The sequence below is a fragment of the Cajanus cajan genome, chromosome 7, assembly GCF_000230855.2.
Source record: "Cajanus cajan strain Asha chromosome 7, NIPB_CcT2T_4, whole genome shotgun sequence".
In the NCBI taxonomy this organism is placed as follows: Eukaryota; Viridiplantae; Streptophyta; class Magnoliopsida; order Fabales; family Fabaceae; genus Cajanus; species Cajanus cajan.
This window is the reverse complement of record NC_138523.1, coordinates 2,719,898-2,735,602: the sequence shown is the minus strand read 5'-3', so window position 1 is coordinate 2,735,602 and position 15,705 is coordinate 2,719,898. Positions and strand designations below refer to the sequence as shown.

The window sequence follows — 15,705 nt, the reverse complement described above, 5'->3', positions numbered from 1 at the left end:
CCATTAAAAAGATACACATGATTAGAAAAACCAAAAAAAAAAAAAAATAACGAAGATGAACTAATTAAGACAATATTCCTTGTACTAATACAGAAGATTCCATGAAACTCTACTCTTAGTTAAGCGACAATAGTTGAAAAAGGATAGACAAGTTCGTAGGAGGCGCTCATGTTTTAAATTGTAAACAATTAAGAAAAAAGTAAGTGCCTAAATAAAGATTAAAAAAAATAGTAAGTTTATATATTCATGTATTTAATTTAAAGTTTGGAAATTATAGGTGAAAACGAATAACATAGCAGCATCTTGAACTGCAGCGAGCAAAAGGAAAGAAATTCCACCCGTGAAGAAGGAAAATAAAAATAAAAAAGAAAGAGAGGTAACCTTTTTTGTCTGTGCGTGTGGGTGGATCTGGGAAGAAAGGGAGGGAGTGTCACTGCGGATCTGAATTGTCGTTAGGGTTTTGAAGGGTTTTTCCATTTTCTTCAATGGCCACGCCCTTTCCCATTCATGTCACCGCAGCTCAGGTTCTTCTTATTCTTCTTATCTCATTCACTTCAAATTGAATCGATTCGAATAACGTGGGTTTGCTTTTGCGTGTTGATTCATTCAGGTTGGGACGTACTTCGTCGGACAGTACTATCAGGTGCTTCAGAGCCAACCGGAGTTCGTGCACCAGTTCTATTCCGAAGCCAGCACCATGCTCCGTGTCGACGGCAACGCCAGGGAAACCGCCGTCGCAATGCTTGTAATTTCCCCTGTTCTTTCTTGTGGTTTCAGAATTGTTAGGTTTCTGTTGTTGTGTTCGGTGAAAGGAGTTGTGTGTCGAATTGGGGGGTGGTTGTGGTTGAGGAATTTAAATTTTGTTGGAGGGTGGTGTTTAAAATTGATAGAAAACAATTGGTTGGGATGTTTGGTGAGTGCTGGTGAGAGATGAGAGCTGTTGCTGTTGATTAGAAGAGGGAATTTGAGTGGCCGTGTTTCTGTAGCACTGCCTCAGCCTCGAGGAAATTTTGTAGTATGCTTCTTGTTGGTGTATTAATGACGAGAAGGGGTAATGTGTCAGAATACGGGGAGAATTTTTTAAATTGAGAACTTTCAATTGGAGTGTGGTTGTTGTCAGTTGGAGGGGTTGCTCTCATTTATTGTCTAACTAGGTGTTGAACAGGATTGTTTTCAAAGGAGGGCATGAAGTCTTTGTATTTAAACTGGATATAAACTAGTGTTGGAAATTTAATGAGCTTGGGTAGGATTTATTGATTGTAGTCTGGCTGTGACATTATGCAGTGTTTACAATTACAACCTCATTTGAAATTGCCCTGTCTGGTTATGAAATTCTTAGTTCAACTTTATAAGGTTAAAGGAACCAGAGGTTTTGTGTTTTCGAATGATGTGCGTTTTTATGATATAGTGGTGCACTTGGTCAAAAGTACATGTAAGAAATTACCTATTGCTTCTTTTCTTCTAATGGTTTTTTTCAGTTGTTGCAATAGATCTGTGATTGCTTTAAAGTCTGGCCTGGAATAATCTGCACATGAACTCGATGACAGTCTTGAATTGACATTCCTATAATAGTGTTTTATTTTGGCAAGCCTGTTCGTTATATGAGATCTTGGTTTTGTGGAGGGAAGCAGCCATGTTATTCTTTTGTGTTAGTTTGCTGAGTTTGTAGGAAGTATCTTCTTGGGTTATAAACTTATAATGGTTTAATTGATGTTATTTCTTTTTGACAGCATTCTTTATTATCCTTCCTATATCTTTTATATAATCTGTTGAAAATTTTAGATCTCAATTACCTATTCTATAGTTGCACCCAAGTTTCTGTTTTTTCTGGATGTCTTGTCTTGATGATTAAGAGCTTGAACATATCTAGTATTTCTATGTTTTTCTGGTTTGTTTACATGTTATATGTGTACTTGTTATTGTCTCACTCTTAGTATTCCATTAAAATCTTAATTTGGTAAAGTGATAAGTCATTCTCTCTGCTGATTTAGATTTCTTACATTTTGTTATGTCTTTAAATGTTTGAAGGGATTTGGCATTATATTCAATTGTTTATGCATGTACAGTTGATAGTAAAGGTCTCATTTTCCCCAGAACTTAAAATACTTTTTTTTGGGCAGCAAATCCATTCACTGATTATGTCACTCAGTTACACTGGAATTGAAATCAAGACTGTACATTCTCTAGAATCTTGGAGTGGTGGTGTTCTTGTGTTGGTTTCTGGATCTGTGCAAATTAAGGACTACAATCAGAGGAGAAAATTTATGCAGACATTCTTCCTTGCACCCCAAGAAAAAGGATATTTTGTGCTCAATGATGTGTTTCACTTTGTCGAAGAGGATCCAGTTCACCAAGTCCAACAACAAGCAGTCTTGTTACCTCAGAACAATCTTGATTCGAAAGTGAATGCTTCGAGTACAATCAATAAGACAGGTAAGTGTGTGCCAGGTTGTGTTCTTGTACTTGAATTAAAAAAGGACAAATCTTGCATCGAGTATTCAAGTTCTCAAATTAAACAGTAATATGTGGATTTTTTTTCCTAATCAAGTTACATAATCTTAATGGGGGATATTAAGTGTTGGACGAAAAAATATCCACATGTTATTGTTTGATTTGGGAGCTTGGCAGCACAAATATACGGAGCTTTATCCAAGTTTTGTCCAGAAATCCTAACTTCATAAACCCTTATAATACTACAAATTGTTATATTTTTAACAAAGACTGTTGTTTATCATTGTCACCAATTGTATTTTGATTTTCTACCTTATTATAAGTTGTCAACTGCCACCATCAGCCAGTATTATCACATTGACAACATATAAAACATCAGTGCCTTCAAATTGATTTATAAAACTGTTTCCTTTCTGATAAAAATATAGTTTTACTCTATAAAATTGTCAGCTGTCTGTGAAACTTGATCACAAACCTCAATTATCTATAATGATAAATGTTTTATGTCTTTGAAAAAATGAAACAATTTTTACTTGAGAAAAATTCAGATAAGTAGCCAATTTGGCTGTTTATAAAATATAAATGATTCTGAAAACTATAACCTTTTTAACTATTAAGTAATTTAGAGCCATGGATTTTACAGTGTCCAACTACCTTCTGAGTGGAGATATCCAAGCTAGGGACTATGTTGCTGCAAATGAGGTCAAAGAAAATGGTGTAGTTGATAATTATGGATTTTCAGAGCAACGAATGCAGCGGGGCTCTGATTCCGAACATATTAGGGAGGATAATGTTGTTGAAGAGTCAAATGGTTCACTTCAATCTTCAATGAATACAGTGCAAGACCATGTACCTGCTTCTCCTGATGAACCTGCTGGGGAGCCTCAAAAGCACACTTATGCTTCCATTGTATGTAATGACTAAGCATTATATTAATTTCCAAATAATATTTCCTTTTGGGTTTCTGTTATGGCTTTAGAACTGACGATGTTATGAACTGTTGGAAGCTACGGGTTGCTAAAGGACAATCTACACCGTCTGTAGCTTCACATAAGAATGTGTCCCCTTCAGAATGGGAAAATATTCAACAGAATAGCAGTCAGCAACAGCAAACAAATGCTTCAGCAAATGCATTTGAAAGGTCTGAAACTGATGCAACGGATGAGATTCCTGCACCAGAAGATGAAGGTTAGTGTGTGTACTTGTTGGGAATTGATTAATTATTCTTTTCTCCATTTATTGTTTTAGTTAATTACTGGTATTCAGCACATTTTCTTGGTTCATTGCATGATAACCTGATAAACTAGTTTGTTTTGTAAAGACTGTTTTGTAGTACTTGTCATGTATTCATTCGTCATTCCCACTAATCTTGATTTGCCTGGGATTGCTTTCAGATGAAATCAAATCTGTTTATGTGAGAAACTTGTTACCTACAGTGTCTCCTTCTGAAATTGAAGAGGAATTCAAGAATTTTGGTAGAATCAGGCCTGATGGTGTTGTCATTAGAAGTCGCAAGGTTTATATCTCTTCATCGTCAAATAACTATCAATTATGGTTTTTGAATCTAAACTTTTCACTTGTGTCCAGGATGTTGGTGTTTGTTACGCATTTGTTGAATTTGAAGATATGACCGGCGTTCATAATGCAGTCAAGGTTTGGATTTTCTTTCAAACTCTAAGTTTGAGATATGCTTTACCCTTGAATTATGATGTAGTAATGCACCTTGCCCAAAACTAATGCCGAACTTGCTACTTCGTCTCAGTGATTGTAGAATCATGTTTTCTTTTTATGGTTGCAGGCAGGATCTGTTCAGATTGCAGGGCGTCAAGTATACATTGAAGAACGGAGACCAAACAGTAACATCCCTTCTCGAGGAGGAAGTATGCTTTTTAATATTATCTTTACTTTTTTATTTTTCTTCTCCCCCTTTTTTTTCTTGAATCTGTGTTGCCACTTTTGCTTATTGGGGATTGAATTGATGGGACTGGTAATGGATTCTCTTGTACTTAGATTTTAACAAATACAAATTTAGCTATATTCTAAATTTTATCAAAGTCTGAGATCAGGTTACCGTGATTTCTTCTAGTTCAAATTTGTCACTACTCTCACTGTTTAGGGGACGTTCCATCTGTGCTCTGACGTGATGAGGATATGTTAAATTCTGATTTGACCAGCCTCTTGCTTCATTCAATTTTGTATCATAAACTATTCAAAATTATCTTTGTGTAACACAATTTGACTAGCATTATTTTATGTACTAATGATGGTGCTGGAGAGGTGCACGACACCCTTTGTTTTTCCAAAAAGCATCCATGCTTTTTTTTTCCCCTGCATAATTCAACATTTAAGCCACTGGCTTTGTTTCATCATACTTGTTTTCACTGTATTGTCAACAGGACGGGGTAGAGGCAGAGGTAGCTATCAGTCAGATGCACCAAGAGGGCGTTTCAATTCAAGGAGCTTTGGCAGAGGAAGTGGCCAAGATGGTGGTGATCGGGAATATAACAAATCGAAAGGAAATGGTTTCTATCGACCAACTCCGCGCCAAGAGAGGGCAAATTCAGGGCATCATCAAATACCAAGAAATGGGCAAAATCTGACAGAGTCCTGACTCAACGAAAAATTTCAGTTAGAGAATCCAATTTTGGGTCCAGATATTTCTGCTCAAATAGTCAACTTCAGTAGATTAGACCAAATATTGATAATTTTTCATGTCTTAAATTAAGTTGTTCAGGGAATATGGATGAGATATTTTCGTTTCTGATAAATTTTGTTCAAGGCGCTTCTTGTTTCATTTGTTTTTCCAGGAATTTTATGTTTAGCTGGAAATGTGTTTAAAACACCTGACATTTATTTATTCCCTATTGAAATTTGAAATCTAGTTGTTTCGTTATCAGTTCTTTGATACTAATCGCTTTAACTGTATTGGTAGATCAATTTCTCTTGTGAATAACTAATGGCTTTTTGCATTGCTTTTCGGCTTACGATTAAAATCAATGATGTCAAATTGAAGATGAAAATACGATTAAAATTTCGTATTTTTAAAATTAAGGAGACTAACTGTCTTTATTCTAAAATAAATTGACTAAAATTACAAATCAATAAAAATAAATGGATTAAAAGTTTAATTAAGCCTTTAATATTTAGTTGTAAAAGTTTTAATTTTGAATTGTTTTGTTATAATTTTTTTTACATGTAAAAATAAATAATTGACTTTGAAAAGTTAAAAGATTTTTTTTACATCAAGGATTTTCACAAATGATAATTAGACACTAATACTTTGAGAAGAGGGATCATTGAATCAAGTTTTGTATCTTTGTAAGTCTTCTCTATACACATGATGGTGAGAAATCAAGTTTTTTTTTAACAAATCTGTGAGTAGAGAGGCAATCGTAGCATATACTGGCAAACAAATCGCTTGTAAAATCCTGTAAGGTCAAGAAACCTACGTAACATTGAGAGAATGTGGAGTTGACCACTCCATAATGGATTTGAGTTTCTAAGGGTTTGGTGAGACATCTTGACTTGAATGATTGACCCAAATAGGCTACTGAATCCACCCCAAACATGCATTTAGATTGTTTAGCATAAATTTGATTAGCACATAACAAGTCTAAAATGAAACGTAAATACGTAAATGTAGCAAGTAAGCAGTGAGTGATTTACTATAAATCAATATGTCATAAGAAACACCAAAACAAATTTTCGCAAATAAGATCTAAGTAAATCATTCATTGCAACTTAAAATGCATATGGGCCATTTGATAGACCAAATGGCATAACCAAAAATTCATAAATTTTGTCAAATGTTCTGAAAGCTATTTTAAGAACATTTGAAGGAATCACTTGTATTTGATGATATTCTGATTGCAAATCAATCTTAGAAAGCACTTTAGCAACACCAAGCTCGTCAAGCAATTCGCCAATAGTAGGTATAGGAAATTTGTCACAAACTATGGTTGCATTTAGTTTATGATAGTCAACACAAAAACACCATGAGCCATCCTTTTTCTTGACCAACAAGACTGAAGAAGAAAAGGAATTGGTGCTTCACTGAATAATATCCTCTGTCAGCATCTTAAAGATTAATTTAGTCATGATTTTCTTTTGGGCATGGGGATAACGGTAGGATTTCACATTAATTGGAGCAATATAGGGTAGTAAAGGAATATGATGGTCATGAGAATGCTTCAATTTGAGAGAATAATTATGTAATTTTGGGGTCTAGAGAAAAAATGGCAATCAATCAAGGGCACTAGATGGTTGTTGAATAGGGTGCATGGATAATAAATGTTAGGATGCCATGGAATCTTGATGGATATAATGATAAAGTTGATGGAATGCAGCTAGGGTAGGTAGGGCTGAGTCTCCAATAATAGTGATGGGTATAGTAGGAATGGCAAAATTGACTTGAACCAAGCCCAAAGTATGTAACCAAGCAATGCCTAAAACCAAACCAACACCTTCAATTAGCAACAAACAAAATGGAACATCAAATGCATGAGCCTAAATTTGTATTGGAACATTGGGGCAAAATATAGGCTTGATTTCGTACCATGACTCAAAATAGTTGGGTCAGTTGTGAATTAAGGTTCAAATGATGGGCCACATGAGGTTGGATTATGTTGTGCGAATTGCTCGTATCAATTAGGATTAAGACCTAGTGTCCCTTAATAGAATCTTTGAATTTTAGGGTTTGTTGTGAGCGAAGGTTAGTTAATACTAAAGTGGAAAGGTGGAAATGAACGACAAGATCAAGTGGAGGTGGGTTAGAGTAGGGAATGAGATTTGAAAATTTAAGTGAAATAGGATTGATGAACGATTATGGTGACATAGGTGGTTCATCATCTCATAATAAAAGTAAAAATTTGGGGGGTACTACACTTGTGACCAAAGAAATATTTCTTATCACAGTTATAACATAATCCTACTACGTGAAGTTATTGAAATTGTTGTTGAGGAGTTTTTTCATGGGTAATGTGAAAAAAGGATTTGGTTGTGAGGTTATAGGTGAATGATCAAGAACAAGGTTTGGGTTTAGTGTGGCATGAAAGGTAATTGCAATAAAAAGATTAGATCTAGCCCTGTAATCCTAAAATCTTATCTTCAACCAACTTGGCTAGCCCAATGGCTTGGGTAATGGAATAAGGTTTGAGTATAGCCATTTCACATTGGATTGTAGGGGATAACCATATATAAAACAATTCAATAAATTTTCAGCAATTAAACCCACAATTTTATAACAAATTTTTTCAAAGGCAACTTGATAATAAAAAATTGAGCTTGCTTGCTTAATCTTAAACAATTGAGCTTGATGGTTGACAAAAGTAAAACGCTTAAATTGTAGTTCCAAAGATTTGTTGAAATGTGACTAGTCCCCTAGTTGATTATTAGTGAACATCCATTTGAACCAGCTGAATGTCTCCCTCTTCATATAGAAAGCCACAAATTGCACACATTGATCTTGTTGCACCTAATAAAACATGAAATATTACATTGCTTGGAACAATGACTCAAGGATTTTAGATTCACCGAATGAAAGTAACTATAATTTTTGTGGACAAATGAATGAAGGGTTATAATGATGAGATTATTGAGTGGTTGTGAAAGATGGCACAGGTTGGGTAGAAATGAAGGGTGATCGAAAAAGTGCAGTTGTAAAATAAGGTTGATGAACAATAATAGTGGTCATAAACAGTGAGGTGAACAATGGAGGTGGGAACAAAAATGGTTGTAGGTTTTGTTGGATGTGAGCAGTAGTGGCAATGGTTGTATGTGAATTGTGATGAATGTGATAAGGATGAATTGTTGGGATGTGATGATGTATATTATGATGAGATGAGATGAATAAGTCCAATGCTACAAACTAACACGTAAGGAGATGAGTTATGCATATTGTATTTGTTGTGATGTGTATTGAGTCCATGCATACATGTTTGTTTGCAGGATAGTGTGAATCTATGCAAGTAGGATATGATAGGTCATCCACCTATGTCTCAAGGGTGTTATGGGAGGGAACCTCTAACGGAAATGAAAGGCTACCATGACCAGTTATAACACTTCGACAGGATCCTAATAAACATCCCCTAGTTGAGGTGGTTTAGGGGAATCACTATTGATGGGTGGTCCCTACACTATATGATGGGGTAGTCTCGTTTCACTACTCTTAGGCTATTTTGTATTGATGATGACAATTACAATCAAGAGATTGGTACCACATGAATATAAAGATAGAAGCATGCATTATACGAGTCTTAAATTATGATTGAGTCATATTGTCTGACTTAATGATTATGAATGATGAATGAATGTATGACGATGATTATTATTGATGTATGGAAGAATGATTATATGTGTGAGACGTTATTGACATGATGGATATGTATATGTCTACCTTTATGTCTTATATATGCTTGTATATGGATGAAATGTATTTTCACTTCCTATGTTTGTATGCTTGTGTTTGGGTTGAACATCACTTGTAGGATTAGAACAGGTATAAGAGGACATGTTTGATGAAGGAGAGGTATAAAGAGTGATTTTGTTTTGATTAGTGTGACATCGGGGTAGAATTTAGTCTTGGTAGTTGTTTGTATTTGTGAAATCTCTATTTTATTATACTTCATTGTTGAGAATTTTGTTCAAATAAAAGCATTTAAGTCTAGCTTTAATTTATACATTATCTTCTATGTTTTTGTTCCTTTAATAAAGTTAGGAACAAAGTTTTGTGAACCCTTTTACAAAGTGTAAAAGAAAATATATTTATTATTATTTTTATGAAATTCTTATTAAATTATTTATTTTGTTATTAAAATATTAAGGGTAGAAGGGTGTTACATATTCTTTTAGTGTATAGATATACTTTTATAATTATAAATTGTAAAAAAAGTTAAAAATCAAAATTTTGTTAAAAATTAGTGAGTGATTAGGCAAGGACAATTTTGTAAAGGAATAGCGAGGGATATTTTTACAGGGATCTACAACAAATTAGTGATAGATTATTTGCAAGTGATTCACAACGGATTAACGAATGATTATTTGCAAGGGAATGGTAAGGGATTAGTGAGAGACATTTTGCGAGGGACACAATTAGCAAAGGATAATTTGTGAGGGAATGGTAAAGGACTTGTAACGGAATGGTGAAGGATTTGTGAGGGATTAACGAGAGATGTCTATATTAGTGAAGGATGGATATTTGATCCTTGTAGGGTAGTTTTGATAACTATTTGCATACATAGGGTGCTTTTGTAACTATTTATGATTTTAAAGTTGTTTTCTATAATGTCGCTATGGAGTATAGAGGCACATGTTCCTTGTAGATTTTGTTTTAATTGTGAATGAATCATATGGCAGTTGCAATCAAGCAATAATGACAACAAAGCAATAATGACAACAAGAAGATCGCCATTTTCTATAAAGACTTGTTAAATAACGTCACATATAATAGTCAAACTTTTTTTTCTCTTTCATTTTGGTCACTATAACCCATAACACCATTAGTTTTTTTTTTTTTTTTTTATTTTTTGTTTTAGTCTTTATGGCTCATAGCACTATCAATTTTTATTTAAGTAGCTATAGGCCATGAGCCATAATAAGAAACATTTATAATATAAAAAAAAGTTCATTATTGACATTTTGTAAATTGTGAAGAAAATAATTGTGTTGATAATTTTCTCTTCAACTTAAGAACAATGAGGATTTATATCATATATTTTGTCTATATAAAGAATTTTCTACAATTAGGTATTACATTTTTTTTATATTTATACGTGAAAAAAATCATTTTAATTTTTTTTTAAATATTAACACGTTCAAAAATATTAAAATTTATATGAAAGTAAAAAAAATATCTAAAATTAAATATAGTCATGTGACAAACTCTAATTGGAGTAAAGGGTGGTACATAATGTGGGACATTATGATTCATAGGTACAAGAAAAATCATTTTACACGTCAAAAAATGTAATTCAACTCAACTTTAGAATATTTTTTTACACACGAAACATAAAATCTGTGTCCCTATTGTTTATAAGTTGAAGAGAACCATAATCAACATCATTATCTTCCTCACAATGTGCAAAATATTGATAATGAACTTCTTTTATATTCCGAATGCTTCTAACTATGGGCCATGACTTGTAATAACTTAAAAAAAAACTGATGGTGCTATGCCAAAGCGACCAAAATGAAAAGAAATGATGATACTATGAGCTATAAAAAATCAAAACAACAAAAAAATAATGATATTATGGACTATAGTGATCCAAAAAAATTAAATACCCTTAAACCGCTACAATTCGCAAACTCTAGTCGTTATTGACTATAGCAATTCTAGTTGCATGACTATTGTAGCTAAAAAAATGTGACATATGTGTGGTTATGGTCATAGTAACAGATAAAAATAGTTCCAAAGTCGTAAGTAACTTCTAAAAAAATTCTATTTACACAAATAATTTTTTAAAACTATCTTACAATAGTCAAAAAGCCATAAAGGATTAACAATAAATGAGATTTTTTCTTGTAATGGGCAAACTTATGTGAATTACATGTCATTATTAAAAATTTTATTTCTAACTTAACTTATTAGATAAATAGACATAGAGATAAATTAAATAATTCATAACTTAATTTAAATATCAATGAATTTTTTTAATAACTATTTAACATACCATTTTCTCGATGATATATTGTAACATTATTTTATAAACAAAAATATAGACTTGTCATAATTGGATAAATTAAGCGAATCCTTTAATTTATTTATGAATTTGAAATTATCAATCATTTTTTAGTTATCAATATCAATTTATAACTCAAATTAATTCCTTCACACTCTCAAATATAATATAGAATAATTAATTTTATTTGCATATGTATAAAGTATAAACCTCATAACACATCAACATACAGATTTTTCTCTTCATTTTCAATTGTTCCATGTGTGCATACTGAGGAAAAAAAAATCAAAATAAACCCTCAAATGTTCACTTTCCTAAATTAAAAAAGCTCAGTAAATATAAAATAAAAATGGGTAGTTTTGCATCATTCAAGATGTTTAAGCATTTGTTTTTATAGGTGTTCTCCAAGATTTCCAACACCAATTATGCTTGGTCCATTGTAGATTCATAGTAGAATTAACGTCCAATCTCTTATATTTCTTCCAATCATGAAGGGCTGTCTTGAGATCTGTCACCTTTGCAGTGATGCTTCTACAACAATTGGCATGGATAGTAGTAACTGTCCTAAAATCTTTGCTATCTTGACAAAATCCACTAAAATAAAGGGTGTCCAAAAATCTAACCTTAAGTTTCAATTGTTTAATTACTCCACCTCTAATGAGATCAAGAAGCACATCCTGCTCTTTTTTTCCCATGGCATTATCCTTTTGTCCATACCATGTTTCAAATAAGGAAATAGTCTTGTTATTTGACCTCACAAAGTAAAATCCAGTATTGATTGGATTCTTTTCTGACCAAGGGTCACCAATGTACGTGTCTGTGCTAATTTGGAGGTCTTCTACCTTATTCTTGCTCAATCTTGTAAATGGATTTCTTAGCCAAATTACATCTGTGTCCTATAAAAGGAAAAAAAGAAAAGTAGATTAGAAGAAATAAAAGTTGAAGTGAAATTGATGTACTTTTACATAAATTATTTGACATTTTTTAATGACATGTTGAACTAAAAACTAATGCATAAAAATCAATAATAGAAAAAAAAAAAACTTCATACTTCCATTAAAAATATAAAATTTTTTATAAACATTTACTTGTAGATAATTCTATAATAAAAAAATAAGGGACAAAACAGTTATAACAAAAATTAAACTACTTAATGAATTGAACAACCTATTAATTTTTTTTTACATATAATTGTGAAGGAATATTCTCGTTTGTAACTGGTATTTTTAATTTCCTCCGAAAAGATATGCTGACAATCACATGTGAATTATCCTCGCGTAATTTTTCAGGATTATCCTAATTTCATTCTTAATTATCTCTTGTTCTCAACCAAATCTGATATCGTAACTGACTTTGAAACTACAAACATATATTGTTCAAACTTGAATATTTCTTACGTAACAAAGTCATTTATTCAATGAGTTCAATAAATTCCCTTTTAGCCACATTTATGAGAAACGTACTTGCACCAAAACTTTTTACCAAAAAGCTATGACGTGTCCTCTATGTACATGCTTTATCCATTTAAGTAACAAATCAAACCTCGCTTTACAGATAAATCGAAGTAACATTTATGCAAAAATAAATGAATATTGTCATGGGGTTTAGCAATCAAATAATAAATGTTATTCAAATTAAAGAAAAAGAAGATGGATGTTTTGAATTTTTATTCGCTAGTTAACTATCTTATAATATATATAAATCATATTTGAATTTACAATGAACAATTTAAATTGTAGTACAAGTTTTTTACAATTATTGATCATTTCTCTTAAAAATTATTAAAATTTAATTTACAAATGGAGATAAAATATGCAGAGTAAATGGAAAAGAAAATCAAATACAAACAAATAAAGATAAAAGGAGGATAATTTATGATTACTAAAAAGAATTATTTTTTTTGGCATGTGACATTTAAAAAAACGAGAGAACATTAAGAATGTGAACTAATGTTATACCTATGAACCTGAACATGACAAAGAGTAATGAATCAAAACAAAAAAAAAAAAGATGGAAGAAAAGATAATTACATACCGTGAAAATGAAGTTGTAGCCACGTTTGAGAACTTCCAAGAGGAAGAAAGTCCTTCTCCACATCATTTTGATGAAGTCTTGAGACATGTAGATTTTCTCACCTTCAAAATCAACCCCATCTGTGTCTAATCTGAAGCAATTCAGCTTCAGAAATTGACATCGATCATAGGCCTTTCGATCAACCGCTACTATGAGAAGATGATTAATGAGAGGCTTTGTTCCCTCTCCAAGCCAAAAACTATCAAGAAATATATCAAACATAGTTGTATCACTCTCTACATCTTGCTCTACATATGCCTTATTTACTACAGCAATTATCACCGTTTTGTTTCCCATTGAGGCTTTGGCCAAAGCAGAATCAAGGGCATCTCCATGTGCTTCAATATTGGTGGTGCTGGTGGTCTATTATGCACCCATTAAAAGGAAAAAATAAAATCATATAAGAAAAATTATCAAAAAAAAATCCATACAAACACTATCCATGACCTACTTGATCAAGATTACTTTTTGATTACGAAACTAATTTTTAGGCAGATTATAAAGAATACCCATGATTTGTTTTGATGAAAAAATAGAATATGAGTGATTTGAACTTACAAAATTGGATTGTTTGCAGAGTAGTTCTTTCTGGGTTAGGAGTAATTCGTTGGAGAAAGAAGAGGACCAGTGATACATCAAAATAACTCCAACGAAGAGTAATGTCACCGTTGCCATACTCCCAAATATGTGTTTGGGGTTATCCATGATCATCTATCTCTTGCCTTTTTGTGAAGGCACAAAACCAAAATTGAAAATCAAATATTGGTGCTTTGTGACTAAAGGTATATATGGCTATGGTAGAATGATCATATATTAAGGAAGTGGAGAAAAGTATTTACTTTCTTCTTTTTCAACATTGGTAGTTTGAGAATGGTAATGGATTAGAATTAAGATAAAAGAAATCGATCGTGTGCGTTGAATTCGCTTACAATTTCAAAACATGATTTCGTGTTAATAAGAATATTCTTTGCAGTTGATGGAAATTGGATACAGTGCTATTTTTTTAAAAAAATAAAATGAATCACTCTTTCGGTTATTTTAGGTATTTGGTTTCCAATTTTAATCATATTTTTAGACTTTTCACCGTTCATTTAAAACAGAAATATAATATAAATAATTATATAAATATTATTAATACTAGAAGAAGAAAAAAAACACTTCGTACCTTGCTAATATTGTGAGATGTGAAAGTTACAAAGTAATTATGATACAATTTATTTTTAGGAAGCAATAATTTTTATTTGAATTAATAAAGTAAAATTGAATTACCTTCCACTAAAAAAAAATTATGCCACCAAAATGATAAATTACCTTTATAATTGTTATAGAATAAACCAAATGTCGCTAAGAATTTGACATTTGTATTTTTTAATTAAAGATCAAGTTCAATATCTCTTGAGCATGGAGTGACAACCTATCACTTTATTCTTATATATGCACCAACATGGTAGGAGGAAGTTATAAAAAAAAATTGAATATATATATATATATATATATATATATATATATATATATATATATATATATATATATATATATATATATATATATATATATATATATATATATAGTTGTACTTGACTTTTGTTTACGAAGACAATTTTTTTTATCAATTAAATTATATTTTTAGTTTTTTTATTTATTTTTAAGATTTAATTGAGTTTACATGATTTAATTTGATCTTTTAATTTTTTAGAAATGTTTTATATTATCTTTTTACTAATTATCAATAACAAATTAATAAAATCTAATAAAAAGATAATATTGAAAATTGTTTGGAAATTTGATGAACAAATTGAATCATTTAAAATATTTAATTTAATTTCACTATTTTTAAAATATTTAATTTTAATATCAATTTGGACGAAAAGATAATAAACAATTTTTTTAAAAAAATTAAATGATTAAATTAAACTTTTTAAAAATAATGAGACTAAATTAACTTTTAAAAATAAATAGAGAACGGTATAATTTAACTTTTTTTAATATGGAAAAGTTTTTTATATTAATAATTCAATTGCGTAGATTATCAATTTTAGTTTGATGTATGATGGTTTCGATTATATTGCTAAACTTTTGACCATTTATCTTAAAATATGCAGAGAAATATAAATAATGATATAAATATTGTAATCATATAAAAACAATAATTATAATGATAAAATTTTGACGAATGGCAAAGCCACCGTTTATGACGAGACAAATTGTATTTTTTAATTCGAAGCAAATTTCTATTCATAGTTCAATTACGTAGAGTATCCATTTTAGTATATGTAAAATGTTTATTATATATACTAGTGGGGTGTGACACTTTTCTACTTTAAATATTGTAAATAAAGATTTTGAAATAAAGGGTATAATTTTGAAGATATTATAAGATATTTCATTATAATTCTAAAGAAAAGGATTCACAATTCTTTTAATAAAACTCTTTAATAATAGATAATTAATTAATAGTATAATTTTAAAAGAAGATATTAATTGTCTTATATGTAAAACTTTC

The 15,705-nt window shown here is 31.0% G+C and overlaps 2 protein-coding genes across 3 annotated transcripts; one reads left to right on the top strand and one right to left on the bottom strand.

The window, feature by feature from the left end:
- Positions 1-284: 284 nt before the first annotated feature.
- LOC109791783 (nuclear transport factor 2) lies at positions 285-5,344 on the top strand. Its single transcript, XM_020351133.3, has 9 exons — positions 285-524; positions 611-745; positions 2,121-2,433; positions 3,095-3,360; positions 3,459-3,639; positions 3,846-3,967; positions 4,039-4,104; positions 4,250-4,331; positions 4,848-5,344. Exons 1-9 carry the CDS (start codon positions 486-488, stop codon positions 5,060-5,062), a joined length of 1,419 nt encoding a protein of 472 aa, XP_020206722.1. The 5' UTR covers positions 285-485; the 3' UTR covers positions 5,063-5,344.
- A 5,999-nt stretch (positions 5,345-11,343) lies between these two features.
- On the bottom strand, positions 11,344-14,335 carry LOC109795374 (uncharacterized protein At1g28695). 2 transcript variants are annotated; one of them, XM_020354849.3, is made up of 4 exons: positions 13,761-14,335; positions 13,164-13,565; positions 11,753-12,025; positions 11,344-11,660 (listed from the first exon to the last, which is right to left on the bottom strand). In XM_020354849.3, the coding sequence occupies exons 1-4, from the start codon at positions 13,911-13,913 to the stop codon at positions 11,616-11,618; spliced, it is 873 nt and encodes a 290-aa protein (XP_020210438.1). In that variant the 5' UTR covers positions 13,914-14,335; the 3' UTR covers positions 11,344-11,615. The 2 variants fall into 2 exon arrangements, with proteins under 2 accessions (XP_020210438.1, XP_020210437.1); XM_020354848.3 differs by having other exon boundaries at positions 11,344-12,025; positions 13,761-14,325.
- Positions 14,336-15,705: the final 1,370 nt, after the last annotated feature.